This window comes from Biomphalaria glabrata, chromosome 3 (genome assembly GCF_947242115.1).
Source record: "Biomphalaria glabrata chromosome 3, xgBioGlab47.1, whole genome shotgun sequence".
Lineage (NCBI taxonomy): Eukaryota > Metazoa > Mollusca > Gastropoda > Planorbidae > Biomphalaria > Biomphalaria glabrata.
Window position 1 is genome coordinate 46,450,484 of NC_074713.1, and position 24,323 is coordinate 46,474,806.

Below are 24,323 nucleotides of genomic sequence, written 5' to 3' on the forward strand. Positions count from 1 at the left end.
AAGGAGATAGTGAAAATAATTGAATATAGGGGGGAGGGGAAGCTACATCTACATATTGGTTCAACATGTTTGTTGATCATACATGCAGATGTAAATATACCTTTCGTTTGTTGTTGTTTTTTTTTGTCCCTTAGATCTACGTGGGAAGGGGGCTCGGTGGCTGAGTGGTTAAGCGTGAGTGGTTAAACGTGAGTGGTTGGCTTCCGAACCTGGGTTCCTGGTTTCGAATCTCAGTGAAGATTGGGATTTAAATTTTGGGATTCTTAAGGTGCCCCCTAAACTCATCCAGCTCTAGACTAAGTGGTGCCTGATTTTAGTTGAGGAAAGTAAAGGCTGTTGCTCGTTGTGCTGGCCAGATGACACCCTGCTCATCAACCGTTGGCCAAAGAAACAGAAACCTTAACTTCATCTGCCCTTTAGATCGCAAGTTCTGAAAAGGAAACTTTACTTGTATTAGTGTATTAGTCTAATGTTGAGCATGACCGATGGACAAAGATTAGCTTTTTTACTCATCTTTACCCGACTGTACTCTCTCCACCCCCACCCCCAAGCAAACATCTTAAGTCTTAAGTCAATGGAACGTTTGTCTGACTTAAGTTCAGTGCTGACCATCTTTCGGCCACAGACATATGTAGATACTACTTGGTGAGTAGGCCTTTCATTAAGACTTTCTTGATAGGTCATGTTTTACACTTTGTAATAGGTCATGACATACGCTTTGTAATAAGTGAAGTTGTAAGATTGCTAATAGGTCATATTAAAGGCTTCTTATTTCAAGTAAAATTAGTAACTTTCCTGGTTTGCTGACTACTAGCAACCAATCGGAAGTAATCTGTCATTATCTATAGTAATGGACTTCTTTTTTTTTTGGCCAATCGTCAGTCATGAAGAGACGTCTATTTCCAAATCTTTAGTGTTCTAAAATCTGACTGTACTGAAATCACAAAATCTTGACTGTTCCAAAATCTCAAAATCTTGACTGTTTTAAACTCTTAAAATCTTGACTGTTCTTGACACTAAAGGTTTGTTTTCTAATCATTTCAAGGCAGCGAATGTTCACAAACAGAGATGCGTAGAGAGATTACACTAGGGAACGTGCTAGACAAAATAAAACAAGTCATACAAACAGTCATACAAACAGTCATACAAACAGCTTCACTTGCCAATATTTCGTCGTCAATGGACGTCTGTTTTTCTCGTCTGTTTCATCCCTTCAACCAATGTCCTTCTGTGTGACTTGATATATATACATATACTGTGTCATCTCGCATAATCTTGACACTTCTTTCCTTTTTTTTTTATTAGAACCTGATGACACTATGACATCACGCACAGGTCATCTTCTTAACACCAGCAGGTACACACACACACTCACGCTGCGGCACACACGGCAGGGGGATTTTTTTCTTCTTCTTTTCCTGTATCTCCCACGTCACCTTTTAAAGACGGTTCAGGTTGTCGTCCACTTGTGTTATAGGAGTTTGTCATCAAAGTAAAAACTTAATTCCTTGCGTTAGTAAGCAATTTCCTCTTCCACGTTCAGGCCGTGACAGTATTGTTATAAAGTGATGTATGATCTAGCTCTACCTTCATCTTAGGGCCTTAATGTCGCTAGTAGCTTCATCGTCACGCGGCCTATACAAGAAAGGAAGATCCTTGATCAATTCTTACTAATAGCGCATTTCTTCATAGCCACGGGGGCGGGGGGTAAAAATTTGAAGTTTGTCAAAAACGACTTTTTTTTTTAATTTAATAGATTGTTTCAATGTAGAATTTCGTAGTAGTAGTATGGTTTGTTTAGCTCTGTTGAGAGAGCATGGCGCCTATCAATGTTGTTGGTTCCATTGCAATGCAGTGTTCTTCTCTTGATGTTTCAATGACCAAATATGAATGTTCAGTTTATATTATTATTTGGACATAAAGTAGGAATTGTTTTTGTATAAAAAAAATATGCCTTGTTTTTCATTCAAACTACACAAAGACGACATTTATTTTGATGGTTCAAAACGTGTAAGAAATTTAAGTTGACAAATCTAAAAATTTTGACTGTTCCAAAATCTCAAAGTCTTGACTGTTCCAAAATCTCAAAATCTTGACTGTTCCAAAATCTTGACTGTTCCAAAATCTCAAAATCTTGACTGTTCCAAAATCTTGACTGTTCCAAAGTCTTGACTGTTCCAAAATCTCAAAATCTTGACTGTTGAGAAATCTCAAAATTTTCAATGTTAAAAAAATCTCAAAATCTTGACAGTTCTGGTGTATACAACACAGGAAAACATTCGAAAATAAATATATTATTACATGCAGTTGTTGGGGGGTGGGGGGTTCATAAATTGAGTCTTCGGTGTATCCGGTGTACAACATATAAAAATGTTAATAAGCTAGGTATTTTTTTTTAAATCTAATTTTTAAGCTTTTACGATTGTATAACAAAGTACTTTAATTTAGGTAGTCTATACATGTAACAATGAATTACAAACTCCCTCCATCATATCTCACCTATCCATTCTCTAGTCTTTTGATTCTCCTGCTCTGTTTACTCTGTTATTCGAACACAAAATAGGAATTCATATTTTTATTAATTAATTTTTAAAATATATTTGTATATAGATACGAATTGATCTGTCAATGTCATTTCTTTGGGAACAAAAATGTATTTGAACTTTTATCCGTCAGTGTCTGTCAGTTGAGTGGGACGAAAGGAATATTGATAAGAACTTCCCCCTTTGTTTTTTCAATTGACCACATTTGTACATGACATCATTTTTTGTTAGCTGTTGTTTTTTTTTTTTAGGGGGCGGGGTTGGGAAAAAATAACAGGACAATAAATGTTGACATAGTCAGTGTCCAGCCACCGGTCAAGCCATGGACGGAAGATAACAATGGCTTGTTTGTGCAGCGATGACCAGGCTCGCGTCGGTCACCCGTGGTCAAGTGTTCCGCATGTTTATTGGACAAGGAGATGATTTTTTTTTTTTCATTTTTTTTTTCGTTTGTTTTTGTTTTGTGACTTAGTAGCGACGCTTCTGATGAAACTTGGGATGTTTCCTCGTGACATCTCTGGCTCAAGCCAATGGCCTCGTGAGGTCAATATTATTACAGATCGTCACTGACCGTCTATCCTCTGCACTGGTGACATGACTAGAAAAGAGTCTAGTATTTATATTAGTAATGCTAATACAAGGTGTGGGTTCTCATAGAAGACAAAATGATCGCTTCTTGTTCTTCAATTATTATTTTTGTGTGTTTTTTTTAAAGTTTCTTTTAAGTGTGTTTTGTTTCCTTACTTTCTACCTTTATAGTGTTTTTAATGTTTACGTCTGCCACTGTTTCGTCTGCAAATTGTATTGGAAAAAAATATCTTTTGTATTTATTTATCTTATTTTCCTTCTTAGCACGAGATATTACCTTTACCTATCCCTTAGTCAGTTGGGGCACCAAGCAAGACTCGTCGACAGTCTTTCTCCATAAAAATGTCCATAAAAAAAAAGAAAAACAAAAACAAGAAGGCAACAGAAGGTGAAAGCATGTCTGAGTGGACCTCACATGAGGATGATCCTTAACTTTGTTGTTGTCCTTGTAACGTCTGTATTGCAATACAATATTTATCGCGGCTAATGGAGTATCACATTTGAAATCAATCTATAAGTCCTTTATTCTTCTCATTCCTTTCTATACACACCTACATTTTCATAAATTTAGATTCCAATACTGGATTTCATAAGCATCCCACCTTTTTAAAAAAAAAAACATTACTAAATGATAGAAATACTTTATTTCTAGCAACACATCTAGATTCTAGCTATACATCTACTTTAATTCTAGCTATACATCTATTTTATTTTAGCTATACATCTACTTTATTTCTAGCTTTACAAATTATATTTCTAGCTATACATCTACTTTATTGCTAGCTTTACAAATTATATTTCTAGCTATACATCTACTTTATTTCTAGCTTTACAAATTATATTTCTAGCTATACATCTACTTTATTGCTAGCTTTACAAATTATATTTCTAGCTATACATCTACTTTATTGCTAGCTTTACAAATTATATTTCTAGCTATACATCAGGTGTTATTAAAAAAAAAGCAATAATCAAATGGTTGGCAAAAGTTTATTTTCCGTTCATTAAGTTGAAGACATGTGTCCCTTTCTCTTTCTCTCTCTCTCTCTCTCTCTCTCTCTGATAGCGCCTTAATTTCTGCCCTTCCTGCCCGCCCAGTTCATTTAGTCTTCCTTTTCAAGAAGTCTGTCACGTGTCGAGACCGTTGTGCTCCACCCCTTTAATGCAATGTCATTCTCTAGTTCAAAAAACTGAATTCTGGATTTTTTTTTGTTTTGTTTTCAGGTGCCCAGGTCAGCATGACTGGGGTGTCCTACGGAAACTACAGGATCGTCCTTCTTGTGCTGATGGTGTTGAACTACACCCTCACTACACTCCACGCCTCTGACTCACAGAACTCTTCAGCTTCCTCAACTTTGTCATCCTCGATACCGCCGCGGCTCACTTCCGCGACGCGCCCTCCGCAAAACCACACCACCTCTTCGCTGTTGGGGCCGACGTCCCCCGCCAAAGAGCCGCCCCCAGCCAACAGCAATTCGAACACGAAACCGACTAAGCTGGCGGAACTGTCTCTAACGGATAAAGACACACTGGGCAAGCTTGAGAAAATCTTCCTGAAGAGAGCCGGCCTTCAGAAGAAGCCAACCATCAGGCCGGAGTTTGCGGTGCCCGAGTACATGTTGGATCTCTACCGTACCCAGGCCACGACCGGCTACCTGCAGGTCAAGGGTAATGGGCCTCTATCTGCAAACACTGTGAGAAGTTTCGTCCATAACGGTAAGTGAACAAGCCATTCTGCTGACAATAGTTGACATTAAATCATTTGCATGTATAAATTACATATAAAAGTATTTATGATATTTTACAAGGAGCTTACAGCAGTGTAACAATATCAAGGTGAATCAATTAGAAAATTTCTGGGTGAAATGGTAACAGAAAAAGAAAACATGAAGGTAGTCCTACAAATACATAGTATACAGACTATCTCTTGATGCTTCTCATTGTAATGTAATAGTGAAATCGTCTTAATACAGTATAATGGTAAAGGCTTATTACTACAAGTTAGTGGTCGAAGTTTATCTATATTATTTTGGGCATGTTCACGGCATACTTAAGATACAAGTCCAGCTGCTGAATTCTTAGTAAACAGTTTGATTTTTGTTATTATATTTTTTTTTAAAATCCAGTTTAGAAATTTCTTTATGACAATTTTAAGGGAAAGTCTTTTTTTTAACTACAAATTAATAATAATTCCATAATTAATAAGTATAGTTTAACCATCAGAACATAGATAAATATTTTATTTAAGAAAAAATAATAAGCAATTAATTTAAAAAAAACAAACAGAAAACACATAAAATGCATTTTCTTCTACCAAATTTCTGCACTTGATGATCTTAACCGTCTGAGTGATTACAGTGTGAATTTGTTTCCTGGCCAGAAATGTCAAAACCTTATCCTGTCGCCATGACAGCGAACGTAGCGTTGTCGCACCTGACGTCACAGCCTTAAGATGGCGATCTCATAGGCAGTTACTAATTTGAGTGTTTTTTTTTTATTGTGGAAATTGTGGCAGGAGCAAATGAGGGATGGGGAGCGTGAAGGCGGCGAAATTAGGAAACAGAAAATAAAATCAAGGGAGAGGGGCTGACCCAGGCGAAACATGAACTCAGTGTTTCCCAAACTGTGATCTGCGGAACCCTAGTGTTACGCGAGCCCAGAATAGATGTTCCGCGAACTACTGGAATAATTAACGAGTGAATTGACCACGTGAATTAATCTCTCTAACAAACAAATAAGCAAAATGTTCCGATAAATACTCAGAATGTGCGAGATCTTCCATTAGGGAAAAGGTTTGAGAAACACTGGATTAACTGATTAAAGCACTATCTCGACAGTCCTTGTAAAGAACAATAGAGACAAATCTCAGGGGAAGTTTCCATTTAAAGAAAGTTTAGATTTAGTCTCAGGCAGAAGTTAAGACAATTATGAGACGGGAAAAATTTAAGTTTAGTTGAAGTAGTCAGAATAGTCAGAATTATGTCCCTTGTTTTCTGCCGTGAGTCAAACGCTATCGTCTGGGTTGATTCCATTGCTGAGAAGTGGTGACAATGCATCGCCCCATCCGCGTGACGCTATTGGATATTTTCATACATGGCGGAAAAACTATAAATAGCTATCTTTATGGTGTATCTGGTGTACAGAATCAAAGTGTTGAGAAGTAATGTGTTTTTTTAATACAGGTTTAGGATCATTTCTGTGCACATTTCAGCTCTGTGTAGAATCTAATTGTCTAAGCTCTTCTGTTTGTAGCGCAAAATAAATTTCAATATGAGTTAAAATTAGAGATTAATTCTTTTTATTTAGTTGTCAGAAAGTAAGTTCTATTTAGCGTCCTTGACAATATGGATAAACGAAGTCATAGCCCTCGATACCAAAGTCAGACTGATGTTTTCTCTGGTCATGGCCACATTCTTATATGCTTGCGAGTCTTGGACGTTGACTGCAGAGCTAGAGAGGAGGATCCTAGCAATGGAATTGAAAATCATCTTCTTTTTTAAGTACGTCTGTATCATATAAGATAAGATAAGATAAGATGCTACAGAAGGATCCTAGGTATCACATTTAAAGACCTCATCACAAACGAAGAGATTAGAGACAGGGTTACTACAAGCGATTGGACCCCAAGATGACCTGCTAACTATTGTAGAAAAAAAACAACGGAAACTCAAACTGTATGGTCATATTACAAGGTCTTTGAGGCTTGCAAAGACCTTATTTCAGGGAACAGTACCAGGAAAAAGCGATGGGAAGACAACATGAAAGAATGGACGGGCCTGACATTGAATGAGGTTCTATCCAAGGCAAAAGATCGAGAGGAATGGAAAAAGACGGTTGACAAATCTTGTGTGGTTCCCCTAATGGCCAACAGACTAAGGGATAGGTGAAGGTGATATTGTTTAGCTTAGAGTGAAAATCTTCAATATCCATTGGAGTTTGTTTTGAGACAGTTTTCCATAGCGACTTATTTGGAGAAGTGCTTGTCATCTATCAAGTCTGGACTCTGGTATATCGTTATAATATTTCTACAGTTAGCTCCAATGACGCAACGTTCAAGTCATTGGTCACACAACTGTCTGTTAGAAGTCAATGGTTACACAACCAGGGGAGCCCGTAGGATTTTTTTACAGGGGAGTGCAAGTTTCGACCTATGGCTTTAGTCGTAACTTTAACTTTCTTATTACTTTCTAGTTAGGCATATTATTAAAGAAAGAACTAGTGCGCCCCCCCCCCTTTTTTTTGCCTTATGTGATATTAAGAGCACTGTAAATGTTTGTTTCATAAAAAAAAATTAAACAAACGAACAAACTATTTACTGCAAACGTTGTCAAGTTTATCCGTGCGGTCTGCGCCTCCCAACGGTCGAAAAAACAAACAAACTGCAAATGTTGACTGTGGCTATGTGGCTCTCGAAACTGAAGATTTGCTTCTCGTCGTGATAGACAAGCTGACGATGAACGCTTATAGTGCACAGTGCTGAGAGTCTTCTTCACGTCCCAGCTCTTGCATCGTTTTAGGTACCCTAAAGAAAATCCGATTTTGGAGCCCCATAGGCAGGCGGACAGTGGTGAGATCGGGTAAGCTCTCCATCAACCTGACCCCAAATTGCGATGGCTCTCCAACTAATTTGGATCTGGTCAGTATAAGGAAAGGCGATTGTTGACGTGTGGGCAGCCTAGCAATCTCAAATTTACCACCCAGGCTCCCCCCCCCCCCCCACTGCAAGGGAGAAGTCAATCCATCCTCAAGTTGCGAAGGGAAAAGATCGTCTCTAGAGAAGTAAATGTCAAGACATGGTCGGCCAACTCCTGATTTGCTCATTCTCTTTTTATTCAATAATAGTTTCTCCTTGCAACAGTACTGTGGAAGCATTGCTGGCTAAGTTGCTACTTTCAAGAAGTTCATTGATTTCAAGGTGCAAATAATGGCTAGAACTCGGCTACTCATAACCCAGGGGCGGGGGGTGCACCTGCACGACCTTGCACCCCACTGCGGGCACCCTTGCACACAAATCTCTGGCAAAAGTCGTACAGCAACGAGTAAATAATGCTTCATAACAACTTCATAACCACTACCTGCTTTGGGATCATGTATTGAAGACTTCATAACAACTACCTGCTTTGAGATCATGTATTGAAGACTTCATAACAACTACCTGCTTTGGGATCATGTATTGAAGACTTCATAACAACTACCTGCTTTGGGATCATGTATTGAAGACTTCATAACCACTACCTGCTTTGGGATCATGTATTGAATACTTCATAACAACTACCTGCTTTAGGATCATGTATTGAAGACTTCATAACCACTACCTGCTTTGGGATCATGTATTGAAGACTTCATAACCACTACCTGCTTTGGGATCATGTATTGAAGACTTCATAACCACTACCTGCTTTGGGATCATGTATTGAAGACTTCATAACCACTACCTGCTTTGGGATCATGTATTGAAGACTTCATAACCACTACCTGCTTTGGGATCATGTATTGAAGACTTCATAACCACTACCTGCTTTGGGATCATGTATTGAAGACTTCATAACCACTACCTGCTTTGGGATCATGTATTGAAGACTTCATAACCACTACCTGCTTTGGGATCATGTATTGAAGACTTCATAACCACTACCTGCTTTGGGATCATGTATTGAAGACTTCATAACCACTACCTGCTTTGGGATCATGTATTGAAGACTTCATAACCACTACCTGCTTTGGGATCATGTATTGAAGACTTCATAACCACTACCTGCTTTAGGATCATGTATTGAATACTTCATAACCACTACCTGCTTTGGGATCATGTATTGAAGACTTCATAACCACTACCTGCTTTGGGATCATGTATTGAAGACTTCATAACCACTACCTGCTTTGGGATCATGTATTGAAGACTTCATAACCACTACCTGCTTTGGGATCATGTATTGAAGACTTCATAACCACTACCTGCTTTGGGATCATGTATTGAAGACTTCATAACCACTACCTGCTTTGGGATCATGTATTGAAGACTTCATAACCACTACCTGCTTTGGGATCATGTATTGAAGACCTCTGGTCAGTGTTATAGACTTCATGTTAGGATCATGTATTGAAGACTTCTGATCAGTGCTATAGACCCCATGTTAGGATCATGTATTGAAGACTTCTGATCAGTGCTATAGACCCCATGTTAGGATCATGTATTGAAGACTTCTGATCAGTGCTATAGACTCCATGTTAGGATCATGTATTGAAGACCTCTGGTCAGTGCTATAGACTCCATGTTAGGATCATGTATTGAAGACCTCTGGTCAGTGCTATAGACTCCATCTTAGGATCATATAGTGAATACCTCTGGTCAGTGTTATAGACTTCATGTTAGGATCATGTATTGAAGACTTCTGATCAGTGCTATAGACCCCATGTTAGGATCATGTATTGAAGACTTCTGATCAGTGCTATAGACTCCATGTTAGGATCATGTATTGAAGACCTCTGGTCAGTGCTATAGACTCCATGTTAGGATCATGTATTGAAGACCTCTGGTCAGTGCTATAGACTCCATCTTAGGATCATATAGTGAATACCTCTGGTCAGTGTTATAGACTTCATGTTAGGATCATGTATTGAAGACTTCTGATCAGTGCTATAGACCCCATGTTAGGATCATGTATTGAAGACTTCTGATCAGTGCTATAGACTCCATGTTAGGATCATGTATTGAAGACCTCTGGTCAGTGTTATAGACTTCATGTTAGGATCATGTATTGAAGCCTCTGGTCAGTGCTATAGACTTCATGTTAGGATCATGTATTGAAGACCTCTGGTCAGTGCTATAGACTTCATGTTAGGATCATGTATTGAAGACCTCTGGTCAGTGCTATAGACTTCATGTTAGGATCATGTATTGAAGACCTCTATTCAGTGCTATAGACTTCATGTTAGGATCATGTATTGAAGACTTTTGGTCAGTGTTATAGACTCCATCTTAGGATCATGTATTGAAGACTTTTGGTCAGTGCTATATAGACTCCATGTTTGGATTATGTATTGAAGACTTCTGATCAGTGCTATAGACTCCATGTTAGGATCATGTATTGAAGACCTCTGGTCAGTGCTATAGACTCCATCTTAGGATCATGTATTGAAGACTTTTGGTCAGTGCTATATAGACTCCATGTTTGGATTATGTATTGAAGACTTCTGATCAGTGCTATAGACTCCATGTTAGGATCATGTATTGAAAACTTCTGATCAGTGCTATAGACTCCATGTTAGGATCATGTATTGAAGACTTCTGATCAGTGCTATAGACCCCATGTTAGGATCATGTATTGAAGACTTCTGATCAGTGCTATAGACTCCATGTTAGGATCATGTATTGAAGACTTCTGATCAGTGCTATAGACCCCATGTTAGGATCAAGTATTGAAGACTTCTGATCAGTGCTATATAGACACCATGTTTGGATTATGTATTGAAGACTTTTGGTCAGTGCTATATAGACTCCATGTTAGGATCATGTATTGAAGACTTCTGATCAGTGCTATTGACTCCATGTTAGGATCATGTATTGAAGACTTCTGGTCAGTGCTATATAGACTTCATGTTAGGATCATGTCTTGAAGACTTCTGATCAGTGCTATAGACCGCATGTTAGGATCATGTCTTGAAGACTTTTGGTCAGTGCTATTGACTCCATGTTAGGATCATGTATTGAAGACTTCTGGTCAGTGCTATATAGACTCCATGTTAGGATCATGTATTGAAGACTTCTCGTCAGTGCTATATAGACTCCATGTTAGGATCATGTATTGAAGACTTCTGATCAGTGCTATTGACTCCATGTTAGGATCATGTATTGAAGACTTCTGGTCAGTGCTATATAGACTTCATGTTAGGATCATGTCTTGAAGACTTCTGATCAGTGCTATAGACCCCATGTTAGGATCATGTCTTGAAGACTTTTGGTCAGTGCTATTGACTCCATGTTAGGATCATGTATTGAAGACTTCTGGTCAGTGCTATATAGACTCCATGTTAGGATCATGTATTGAAGACTTCTGGTCAGTGCTATATAGACTCCATGTTAGGATCATGTATTGAAGACTTCTGATCAGTGCTATTGACTCCATGTTAGGATCATGTATTGAAGACTTCTGGTCAGTGCTATATAGACTCCATGTTAGGATCATGTCTTGAAGACTTCTGATCAGTGCTATAGACCCCATGTTAGGATCATGTCTTGAAACTTCTGATCAGTGCTATAGACCCCATGTTAGGATCATGTCTTGAAGACTTTTGGTCAGTGCTATTGACTCCATGTTAGGATCATGTATTGAAGACTTCTGGTCAGTGCTATATAGACTCCATGTTAGGATCATGTCTTGAAGACTTCTGATCAGTGCTATAGACCCCATGTTAGGATCATGTCTTGAAGACTTTTGGTCAGTGCTATTGACTCCATGTTAGGATCATGTCTTGAAGACTTTTGGTCAGTGCTATTGACTCCATGTTAGGATCATGTATTGAAGACTTTTGGTCAGTGCTATAGACCCCATGTTAGGATCATGTATTGAAGACTTTTGGTCAGTGCTATTGACTCCATGTTAGGATTATGTATTGAAGACTTTTGGTCAGTGCTATAGACTCCATGTTAGGATCATGTCTTGAAGACTTCTGATCAGTGCTATAGACCCCATGTTCGGATCATGTCTTGAAGACTTTTGGTCAGTGCTATTGACTCCATGTTAGTATCATGTCTTGAAGACTTTTGGTCAGTGCTATTGACTCCATGTTAGGATCATGTATTGAAGACTTTTGGTCAGTGCTATAGACCCCATGTTAGGATCATGTATTGAAGACTTTTGGTCAGTGCTATAGACCCCATGTTAGGATCATGTATTGAAGACTTTTGGTCAGTGCTATTGACTCCATGTTAGGATCATGTATTGAAGACTTTTGGTCAGTGCTATAGACTCCATGTTAGGATCATGTATTGAAGACTTCTGATCAGTGCTATAGACCCCATGTTAGGATCATGTATTGAAGACTTTTGGTTAGTGCTATAGACTCCATGTTAGGATCATGTATTGAAGACTTTTGGTCAGTGCTATAGACCCCATGTTAGGATCATGTATTGAAGACATTTGGTCAGTGCTATAGACTCCATGTTAGGATCATGTATTGAAGACTTCTGATCAGTGCTATAGACCCCATGTTAGGATCATGTATTGAAGACTTTTGGTCAGTGCTATAGACTCCATGTTAGGATCATGTATTGAAGACCTCTGGTCAGTGCTATAGACCCCATGTTATTGTCTCCTGCAGTTTCAAAACTTGAATACAAATGTACTTTATTTTGTTATTTCCCTTATCCGACCGCGCTTTGATATCTACTTTTAAAGACGTGAGTACATCATATCTTAAAATCTATCAAGGCCGGCTTTAGGCATAGGTAAACTAGGCAGTTGCCTAGTGTCAGGGTGGGTATACATGTCTATCTAGGGTATGTTATGATCCACCGGGTTTCCCACCTTACCGCTGATTATTAACATCCTGTCGTGGTTGTAATGTGGCCGTGGCTCGTCTGACTGGACACCCCTGACAATTTATTAATTAATATAAAGATAATTATGCAAAACAAGTTAACCTATATCAGTTAACAAAACAAGAGTTTAAGTACCACAGTTTAATGAATAAATGATGCAATATAGCATAAATTATGAAGAAGTACCAATAGTATAGGTTATGTAAATGACTAAAAATAAATATATCACAACTAAGCTCAGTGCCACAGTTCAACATGCCTCGCGAAGCCCATAACCAAATGCCATGGATGATAGCCAAATACGATTAAAAAAAGCCATATCAGGCTTGACTCCAGCAGAGTCCCAAGCCTGTGTTCCTAAACAAGAAAAATACGCATTCCTTTTGACCGCCATTCTCAAGATCATAGGACCAACGATTTTAGAGCAACAACACAGATAAAAAAAGTAAAATAAACTAACTAACTAAAACAACAACAGAGCTCCATCTAAAGGACTGCTATCCAGACAGAGCATTGACAACAACATAGCGCGTCATTAGCAACTAGCGCACAAACCATTATGGTGTCCGTCCGTCCGTCCCATTTAGATCACGTAAACTAGAAAAAAAATCGGACATCATAATATGTTAGACCAATCAAAGTTCTGATGCAACGGCTACTTTTTTTCTTTTCTGAAAGCGAAAAAAAAAAATTAAAATCACTTACGCAAGCAGTTTTTTCATAAAAATACACCACTTTTACAACTATTCACTATTAGTAGTAACAAACACTGAAGACTCTTTATTAGGGGTGGCTACTATTTACCATATTTTTAACACATTTATGAGAACGGTTTTAGTTTTTTGTCAAAACTTTTTTTTTTGTTTTACATTTGTATTGCTATGTTATGTAAGTTCTGTCATACTAATTACTACATTAACAAAAAAAAAAGTTTACTTTTTTTAAAAGAGGAAAAATCTATTTAGTCTGCATATAGATCTAAGTTGGACATAATTTAAAACAACAATTTATAAATAGTTTTTTTTTTACATTATTGTGCAATTCTCACAGTCTGAACATAACTATTTAACTCTTGAAAGGATTTTTTTTCTTTACAAATAAGAGATTGACCCTTTACAAAACATTGGGATCTATTAGATATACATTATAAGACATCAGGTAGGCCAGGTTCACATCTAACTTCACATTCACTTTCACCTGTCGTTTGGTCTGCAAGACCGCTGGGCACCACACAAGATCATCTTACTTTCTCCATTCTTCTCTCTCATTTGTCCTTGATAGAATTGCATTCTGGTGTTCTTTCTGAAAATATTGAAACCTGCCTTTTTTACCTGCCTGGGTGGACCAATTCGGGGGCCGATTTTGAGTTTGTGTTTCCCCACAAACTGTCTTTTGTAACCTTGTTAATCTTCATTTGGGGCCACCGAATTCACTTCACCTAGGACATCCAATTACCAGAGGCTGGCCAACAACTATCTCGTATGTCCCTGTATTTGTTTCCTAACAATTTGTGCTTATGTTATATCTATCTAGTCTATTTCGTAGCAGTCTCGTCATAGATTTTAGGTCTTGTTGCTCACTTTTCAAATTATTTTGTATTAATTAGTTCGATATTTTGGAAACTCATCTAGGATAATAGGAGCTTGCTCCCGACTAAATCGTTCCAGTAGCTACTGATTGTATGTTCATGCATTTCGTTATTGTTTGTTGTTAAAAAAAAAAAAACGATTGTCAGGAAGTGACGTAATAAAGAGTTGGCTTTAGACTCTACCTTTGAAAACCATGAAGTCGCCTCGAGTCTTTTCATACTGTGTTGTTTTATCTCTATTATCGTATTTCAATCCGTATAAACAGAACATATAATCTAGCTATCTTATAGTGGTGCGGTGTCCACAGGAAATTGGTTTGCGAAGTTTTCACGCTCGGGTCTCTAAGTTTAAGGAAAAAAGAAAAAAACTATTTGTGGCCTAATTAGAAAATAGTAACACATTGTAGGTCAGGTCATTTTTTTTTTCACCTTCCGTCACAACATTGGCCCACAGTCCGAGACGACGTTAGGGAAAGGGGAGAGGTATGGGCGACGAGAGGGATGAATTATGTCCTACCGATGACACATTGTGTGACGTCATAGAAATTATAGTTTTATCATCATTGAGGAATTTGGTTTGAATCTAAATTTAGAGTTTTGTGGCCTCAACATCACCATCCCTTATATGGAGGAGTGGTCTATTGTCTATCTATCTATCTATCTATCTATCTATCTATCTATCTATCTATCTTATCTATCTTATCTATCTTATCTATCTATCTATCTATCTATCTGTCTGTCTGTCTGTCTGTCTGTCTATCTGTCTGTCTGTCTGATTGTATATCTATCTATTTATCTAATTATCTATCTATCTACCTATATATATGTCTGTCTGTCTGTCTGTCTGTCTGTCTGTCTGTCTGTCTCTCTATCTATCTATCTATCTATCTATCTATCTATCTATCTATCTATCTATCTATCTATCTATCTGTCTGTCTATCTATCTATCTATCTATCTATCTGTTCATTCTTTCTTTCTTTCTGTTTATTCTGCCTTTCTTTCTGTTCATTCTTTCTGTTCATTCTTTCTTTGTTTCTGTTCATTCTTTCTTTGTTTCTGTTCATTCTTTCTTTGTTTCTGTTCATTCTTTCTTTGTTTCTGTTCATTCTTTCTTTGTTTCTGTTCATTCTTTCTTTGTTTCTGTTCATTCTTTCTTTCTGTTCATTCTTTCTTTCTGTTCAATCTTTCTTTCTTTCTGTTCATTCTTTCTTTCTTTCTGTTCAATCTTTCTTTCTTTCTGTTCATTCATTCTGTTCAATCCTTCTTTCTTTCTGTTCATTCTTTCTTTCTGTTCATTCTTTCTTTCTTTCTGTTCATTCTTTCTTTCTGTTCAATCTTTCTTTCTTTCTGTTCATTCTTTCTTTCTGTTCATTCTTTCTTTCTGTTCATTCTTTCTTTCTTTCTTTCTGTTCATTCTTTCTTTCTTTTGTTCATTCTTTCTTTCTGTTCATTCATTCTTTCTTTCTGTTCATTCTTTCTTTCTTTCTGTTCAATCTTTCTTTCTTTCTGTTCATTCTTTCTTTCTGTTCATTCTTTCTTTCTTTTGTTCATTCTTTCTTTCTGTTCAATCTTTCTTTCTTTCTGTTCATTCTTTCTTTCTGTTCATTCTTTCTTTCTGTTCATTCTTTCTTTCTTTCTTTCTGTTCATTCTTTCTTTCTTTTGTTCATTCTTTCTTTCTGTTCATTCTTTCTTTCTTTTGTTCATTCTTTCTTTCTGTTCAATCTTTCTTTCTTTCTGTTCATTCTTTCTTTCTGTTCATTCTTTCTTACTGTTCATTCTTTCTTTCTGTTCATTCTTTCTTTCTTTCTTTCTGTTCATTCTTTTATTCTTTCTGTTCATTCTTTCTTTCTTTTGTTCATTCTTTCTTTCTGTTCAATCTTTCTTTCTTTCTGTTCATTCTTTCTTTCTGTTCTTTCTTTCTTTCTTTCTTTCTTTCTGTTCATTCTTTCTTTCTTTCTTTCTGTTCATTCTTCCTTTCTTTTGTTCATTCTTTCTTTCTGTTCAATCTTTCTTTCTGTTCATTCTTTCTTTCTTTTGTTCATTCTTTCTTTCTGTTCAATCTTTCTTTCTTTCTGTTCATTCTTTCTTTCTGTTCATTCTTTCTTTCTTTCTGTTCATTCTTTTATTCTTTCTGTTCATTCTTTCTTTCTGTTCAATCTTTCTTTCTTTCTGTTCATTCTTTCTTTCTTTCTGTTCAATCTTTCTTTCTTTCTGTTCATTCTTTCTGTTCAATCTTTCTTTCTTTCTGTTCATTCTTTCTTTCTGTTCTTTGTTTCTTACTTCACTTTTCATTTTCTTTCTTTCTTTTATTTTGTTTCTTCCGTTCTTTCTCTTTCCTTCCTTCCTTACCCTACTGTGCTAAGATACACGACATCCCTCAGACATGCCGTCCGGACTGTAAAAGCTAGTGAAATATAGCAGTACCCGGGGGCCCACCTGTGGCTACCCTTAACGATTACCACCGCCCCAGGGGGCCCATCTTTGTTGTCAGGGTGAATTATGAGTAACGATGAAACCACGACCCTGCTTTTCTTCTCCGCGCCCTATTTCTTTTACTCCCTCTGTGTTTCTGGAATAAACAGTACCCTAACCCTCGCCACGCCTATACGTCTTTCTTCCACAGCCTCCACTATTAAAACACTGATAGCATTGGTTTTGTAGGATGCGCCCTTTGATCTGTAGGGAGTAAAAAAAAAAAGAAGGGGGGGGGGTATATATTAAAAGACAATGCAATTGTGGCATTCCCTGAATTCTTGTCCATCTCTTGTTCTGTCTTTCTGTGTCTTTCCTCTGTCTTTCTTTATGTCTCACCTTCCAATATATCTCACTCTTCCCATTCTCTCTCTCTCTCTCTCTCTCTCTTTCTCATTCTGTCATCTTTTTATCTCTTTTTCTGTATCACTCTTTTCTATTTCTCTTTTTATCTCTTTTACTTAATCTCATTCCAATTTTGGCCTCCACCACACCAATACACAAACACACACACACACACAATTACCCCCTAAAACAGAGTAAAGTTTCCTTTTCAGACCTTACGACCTGTTTCTGTGTCCCACGGTTAACGAGGGTGTCATGAGGCCAGCACAACCGCCTTACTTATTCCCAACTAACGTCAGGTACCCATTGCAGCTGGGTGGACTCGGAGTAGAACCAAAGGGAGGTTATCCATTACGTAAGGTGAATTCAATTCAAAACTACACATATAGACGTGTGTAAAGGTGGTCGTGGGTTTAATCTGAATCATAGCAGACTGAGTGTCGAGTTTGAAACTTGATTTTATAGAAGGTGAAATTTTCATCTCGGTATGTTAGGACATCAGGAGGCGCGGTGCCTAAAATAAGTAAAAAAATAAAATAAGTCAACAAGTAAAAAAAAAGTCAACAAATAAGTCAACAAATAAGTCAACAAATGCTTCAACAAGTAAAAAAAAAAGGTCAACAAACACGTCAACAAATAAGTCAATAAAAAATCAATAAGTCAACAAATAAATCAACAAATAAGTCAACAAATAAGTCATTAAATGAGTCAACAAATATATCAACATATAAATCAACAAGTAAAACAAATAAGTCAACAAATAAATCAACAAGTAAAACAAATAAGTCAACAAATAAAAACAAGTCAATAAATAATTCAACAAATTAGTCAATAGATAAGTCAATAAATAAGTCAACAAGTCAACTAATAAGTCAACGATTAAATCAACAAATAAGTAAACAAGCCAACAAACAAGCCAACAAATAAGTCAACAAGGCAACAAATAAGTCAACAAGGCAACAAATAAGTCAACAAATAAGTCAACAAATACGTCAACAAATACGTCAACAAGTAAAAAAAATGGTCAACAAACACGTCAACAAATAAGTCAACAAATACGTCAACAAGCCAATAAACAAGTCAACAAATAATTCAAAAAGGCAACTAATAAGTCAACAAATATGTCAAAAATAAGTCAACAAATAAGTCAACAAACAAAAAAGTCTATAAATAAGTCAACAATTCAACAAATAATTTAACAAATAAAAACAAGTCAACAAATACGTCAACAAGTAAAAAAAATGGTCAACAAACACGTCAACTAATAAGTCAACAAGTCATCAAACACGTCAACAAATAAGTCAACAAGTCATCAAATAAGTCAACAAATAAGTCAACAAGTCATCAAATAAGTCAACAAATAAGTCAACAAATAAGCCCAGAAATACGCTAGATTGAAAAGACAGAAGGTTTAAAAACAAACCCGCTGGACACTTTGGATTAAGACGCCCAGCTAATGCTGCGAGAGCTGTTTCATAGGAACATACTTTTAAGGACGAGACCCATCAACGTTCATATAAACCGACTCTGTACATCTGTAAGTGTGTGTGTGTGTGTGTAAATATATAAGTGTGTTTGTGGGTACGAATGTGTATGTGTGTTTGCTATACTTAAAAAGTTTCGCGTACAACTAAGAGCGACAATCGAAAGTGTGTCCCACAACTTAATCACTTGGGGACAGAAGAGAATGTGTAGATTATCTCCCCTAGATCTCCCCCTCCCTCTCTAAAGATGGTCTAGATTCCCTTTATACCACTCTCGGGCGATAACATGCAGCCCCATCTCTAGACCAACATTGCGCCCTAGATTTAGGCAGAAACTTTCTGGCGCCCCCTTATCTATAAAGAGCCCTATCGTTACTCGCCTCCTTCCTCTCACTCTCTCTCTCTCTCCTCCCTCCCTCCCTCCCTCTCTCTCTCCCTCTCTACCGGACACGATTAGCTTAAAAAACAAATAAGTTACATATCCAAATACCCTGGGCTACCGTGGTTACTTTAACGTGGGACTCCCTATGCATTCCCTCCCGCCCTATCGGCCATTTTTTTTTTTTTGGTTGCGTCTGCTTCTATTTTTTGTCTCCCTTTCCCTAAACTCTCGGAGCTGACCGCAAAGTGTATTTTCAGGCGACAGTTAGGCGCTCGGAAGTTTGGTAGCTAAGGTGGAGTCGGGGGAAAAAAAGGACGGTATTGCGGAGGTGGAAGGGGGGGGGGGGAGGACATTGGGTGAAGGGGCGTCGCAGACGAGAAGGAAAAAAAATCGGGGGGACTCGAAATGAGGCAGTCTTAGCGGCGCTGCGGATAAAAAACACGTACCTTTGAGCTGAACGGATACATAATATGTTTGAGATGTATCATGGTAGGTTAACGGAGCAGTGAGGTTCAGGGGGGCCACAAGGGTGGCTTACGCGGAAAAAAAAGGGGGCGGGGAGAGGGCAGGGCGGGAAATTGTGGATTATATGTTTGTGTGGTGACGCTGAAGGGTGGAGTGTGGAAAAGGGGGAAAAAGCGTTGGGGGTTAAGTTAAGTGAAAACATGTTACTAGCGTAGAGGAGTAACACTTGATTTAGTTACAAACCTTCAAACCCTTATATATAGATATATATGAAATTAATGCAGTAACCTATAATCTCATATAATATATATATATATATATATATATATATATAGAGAGAGAGAGAGAGAGAGAGAGAGAGAGAGAGAGAGTCTTGTAATCTCTATTTAGTGGGTGGGGGTGGGGCTAGAGAAGACTAATCTTTACAACAGTCATCATGTTTCCAGTCATAAGTCAACTGATAAGTCTAGGCCGCTGATCTTTGTTTTTCGCGGACACTTCTTTGATGTAGACATTTTTTTTAATGATTTATCAAGAACTAAAGCGCTTAGGAAACACCGTATTAAACTGTCTTGAAGTCCTTTTATTTTTTCTCCAGTGTTCTGTCAATGTGTATTGTTATTAATTATGATTGCTATTAATTATTATCATTCTCACCCCCATTACCCCAAGCCCCTAAAAGAAATTCTGACCATAAGAAAAGATTAAGTTAACCATTTCAAAATACCTAGCTAATGCAGGAAGTCGGGAGACTGTGTGAACTTAGGATTTAAGAAAAAAAAACAACGAATTCTTTTTTTTTAACTGCAGAATCTGTCACTTAATTTATCACGCATTTAACATTTTTTTCCACCAATTTATTCGGTGTTATTATGATCTGGGATAAAAGGAAATCCGACCTGTAACTGGGCAGTCATATTTCCCTTAGATGACGTCACATTCATTTGTTTTGTTTCTCGGGCGACTGCACATATCGAGTGATAGAGATTGGGGGCTTGAACAGATAATTAGAAATTAGAACAACTTCATGAGTAGAGGCACTCTACTGAATGGTAAAGTAGCCCTTTCAGACCTTGTGACCAATAGGGCAGACGTGATCTGTTTCTATGGACGATGTTTAACGAGGGTGCCATATGGCTAGCACAACGACCAATCGCTTTTACTGTCCTCAAATTATGTCAGGTACCCATTAGAGTCAGGGGCGTCCTTGAAAAAGTTCCGAAGTTCAAAATCCCAGAGGCGAACCCGAGACCTCTCGTTTGGGAGCCAAACCCATTTCAGACCTTGCGACGTATGTACAACGAACAGCCTCCTGTACTTATCCAGCGTTTGTCAGGTACCCATTAAAATTTTGTGGAGTGAGGAATTGGAATGGACCTCATTCACCAATCGTAAACAAACAACATTTAGTCACGTGATAATATTGATAAAACAACGGAAAAAAAACTGTCACGTGATAGCCATTGTATATTAAAATTAGATCGAAATTTGTTTAGAAGAGAGAGAATCACGTAACTAAATGTTGTTTGTTTACGATTGGTCCATGGGTTCGGACGTCAAGCGTTTTATCACTCGGTCACAGCGCCGCTGGGAATAAAACTACTCAGGTTTCATTAGATGTACACACAATGACAAAATGTAGACACGATTATAAGATATAAACATATTATCTGATACAATATAGACATAATGATAAGTTGAAGATAATAATGATAATATAAATTCACTTACCATAACAAAGGATGTGGCAACATGTATCTTTAAGCTTCTTTGTAAATCTGGTCAAATATAAGAGGAATAAGGCCTGAACTTATCTTTAATAAGACGTGATCCTGAGTCTAATAAGAGGCATTAGTCGTGACCAGGAACTTGCATATCGTTGGGGTCCTAAATGCTACAAAACACGGACACTTAGAGATCTAGACATATCTACATATATTCGTTTATAGCAGAACCTCTGCTGTGACCTACAATGCCCCTATACACCTAAACATTAGGGCCGACTCTGACCTAAAGAATATTCAGGACATTGCAGGATGCACAGGTGGGTTCAACGATAATAGTGCACCTGGCTAAAGTGTATATTCACCCCATGTGAGGCTCATTCGAGTTTTCGGCTCTCATCGATAGGTAAGGTTTGCGCAAAATCGACATATTATGTTGTCACACTTGTGTCAGTTTGGTGGTAAAAAGTCCGAGGCATATCCCTCAGCGTCAACTTTATGCGATCGTCTGCCAAACCGTGACCTTCGTAGCTGAAGATAGCCTTGACTAAACACGGAGTTCTTGGTTGAGTCGAGACCAGTCGTTATAGAAGGCCTCAACACTGACCTGTGACGTCGCAACCTGTGGGCAGGGAAGATCCAACAGCTCGTTGCCACGTCGTACAGACCTGTGACGTGGCAACGAACTATTGTTCTCCACTGCCCACCGATTGCGACATTGCAGATAATAATAAATAATATAACGATTGGTCTCGGTTGAGCGTCCAGGTAATAATGATGTCTAGGTATTTTAAAATTTGAAGCCTGGTCGCCCATGAGAGTTTTTGAGGTCAAGCTCATCCAATGCTGTACCCCACACTAGTCAAGTGGTCACCGGAAATGCCAGCTAAGTCTACCCATCAAGTGCATAGAGAGTCTTCGTCGAAATAGCTTGGAAAAAAAATTAAAATGTCGTTTAAGCGCGAGATTCCAAGTTCTGAGGTTACGGTTGGTCACTGTACCACAGTCACAATTTCGCCACCATTTTGCCCCTACAGCTGTTTGCATTTCGTCCTAGTTTCCGCCCTATCAAGGCTGTATAAATATCTGTAAAGACGCCCTACACCCCCCCCCCCCCCCATGCATAATCAAAAAAAAAAAAAGCCATTCGTTGACTGTATCTTTATAGTTTCTGATAGAAATACTTTATAAAGGACCACGTAGATTGAGACCAGGGCGCTGACATTCAACAGTCGAATTTGGGGGGGGGGGGGGCGTTTATATGTGAGCATCGTTTGACCTTGAGTAGCCTCTCCGTGTCTTAGTCTTCCTGTATCATTCGCATCCCCCCCCCTCCCCCCATTTTTTTATAATTTTTTTTTTTCAAATCCAGTTCTTGAGACTTGAAACTTCGTGTAGTCAGATACACTTTCCCTCCCCCCTTGTTGTACCTCGAGGGGTCAACGAAGGTCACCGTCTAGACGGCGCATAGCAGGGGGCTCGATAAACAAAACAAACACAAAAAAAAAAAAGGGCGGAGGTGGACGAGTGGGCGCTGCACATGGTTGTACGCCCCCCCTCCCCCCCCCCCCCCTTTTTTTTTTCTCCCTTCTAGTCCTACGAATTTTTTTTTTCTTTTATTTTAACGAAAAGATTAGAGATTCTTTGCTAGCCTGGCAAGTTCGAGAGTCCTGTGATTTACAGTTTCGGTGAAATTACTAATGTCTGGCCAAAATAAAATCGATTCTATGACAGCCCATTGTGGACACATTTGATTAATTTTTAGAAGCACGCCTAGTGTTTTCTTTCATTAATTATTACATATGACTTACCCTGTACATTCCATTTTCTAAAATCAGTTTCTCAAGTCGATATATATTATATATAAATTTTGGCAGGAAAACAAACAAACAACTGTGTCTAGGTATTCATTTTAATTGTTGCTTTATTCATTGAAGGAAGTTTTTTTTTTTTTTTGATGTGTTGAATCAATTTTTGTGTTGGCAATTCAAACAGTCCGGTGGACTGGACTTGTACACAAAGGACTATTAACACAAGTAAATCTCTGGCTTCAACAACCCCCCTCCTCCCCTCTTCTTATCCAAAACCAAAAAGAATATTTAAAAAAGCGGGGGGGGGGGGGTCAATGGATATAAAAGCTGTTTTTTTTTTTCAGCTGCTGACATCCGGTTAATGGACTAGCTCATTATCTGATGCCATACTACTATTCTCTCTAATGTCCTTTTTGTTGGTTCCCAAATTTGGCCTGTATTGTTTTGATAGGCCAAGAGAATCGCCCTTTGGACCGTTCGCGTATGTAGCAACATGATTAGTCGATTTCCCGTGTATTTTCCTTGTGTGACATGTTTAGGGGTTAATGGTCATGTTTAAGAGCTAACGGACATGTTTAGGAGCTAACGGTCATGTTTAAGAGCTAACGGACATGTTTAGGAGCTAACGGACATGTTTAAGAGTTAAAAGACATGTTTAAGAGTTAAAAGACATGTTTAGGAGTTAACGGAAACGTTTAAGACACGGACATGTTTAGGAGTTAAAAGATATGTTTAGGAGTTAAAAGACATGTTTTGGAGTGTTACGTCGATCGTTGGTTCGTAGCGTCAGGCCGCTGGTACAAGTAAAACTGGTGTAGGCGTAATATCATTTTAATGAAATAAACTTGAAATAAGTTGAACACATTTCTTTTCAAAACAAAGCTTAGTATAACATTTTATTAACAATATAGATAAATTCAACTTCAGATAAGATACGAATCTAGAAACAATGATATGAAATGATATTTTTAACAAAATGTAACTTTCTACAAGAAAAGGTCTTTACTCTTTCAAGTTTCTGGGTCTTCTCTCGTTCTTAGCATACATTATGAAAGACCCTTTCGTAGTTTCATCATTCTACAAGTTCAATAACTCTTGCTTACTTTCTTCATTTTAACCTTGGAAACACATACATTCTGCAACAAAGAGTGAAGTGGCACTTCTCAACGGTACGACTGTACAAAGTTTCCTGACTATACCTTAACTCAGGACCGGCGACATAAATGAATGTTTTACTTTAGGTTTGAGAGATGTCTTTGTCTGTCAAGTCTCAGAGATGTCTTTGTCTGTCAAGTCTCAGAGATGTCTTTGTCTGTCAAGTCTCAGAGATGTCTTTGTCTGTCAAGTCTCAGAGATGCCTTTGTCTGTCAAGTCTCAG

General features: G+C 38.0%; 1 protein-coding gene across 5 annotated transcripts in view; it reads left to right on the forward strand.

Annotated features, from left to right (window-relative positions):
- LOC106052565 (bone morphogenetic protein 2-like) overlaps positions 1-24,323 on the forward strand; it is a 104,134-nt gene that overhangs the window by 72,262 nt on the left and 7,549 nt on the right. For all 5 annotated transcript variants that reach the window (XM_056022336.1, XM_056022335.1, XM_056022334.1 and 2 more), the window contains one exon: positions 4,356-4,847. In XM_056022336.1, coding sequence (XP_055878311.1) covers positions 4,356-4,847 — 492 coding nt within the window. The remainder of the gene's footprint in view (positions 1-4,355; positions 4,848-24,323) is intronic.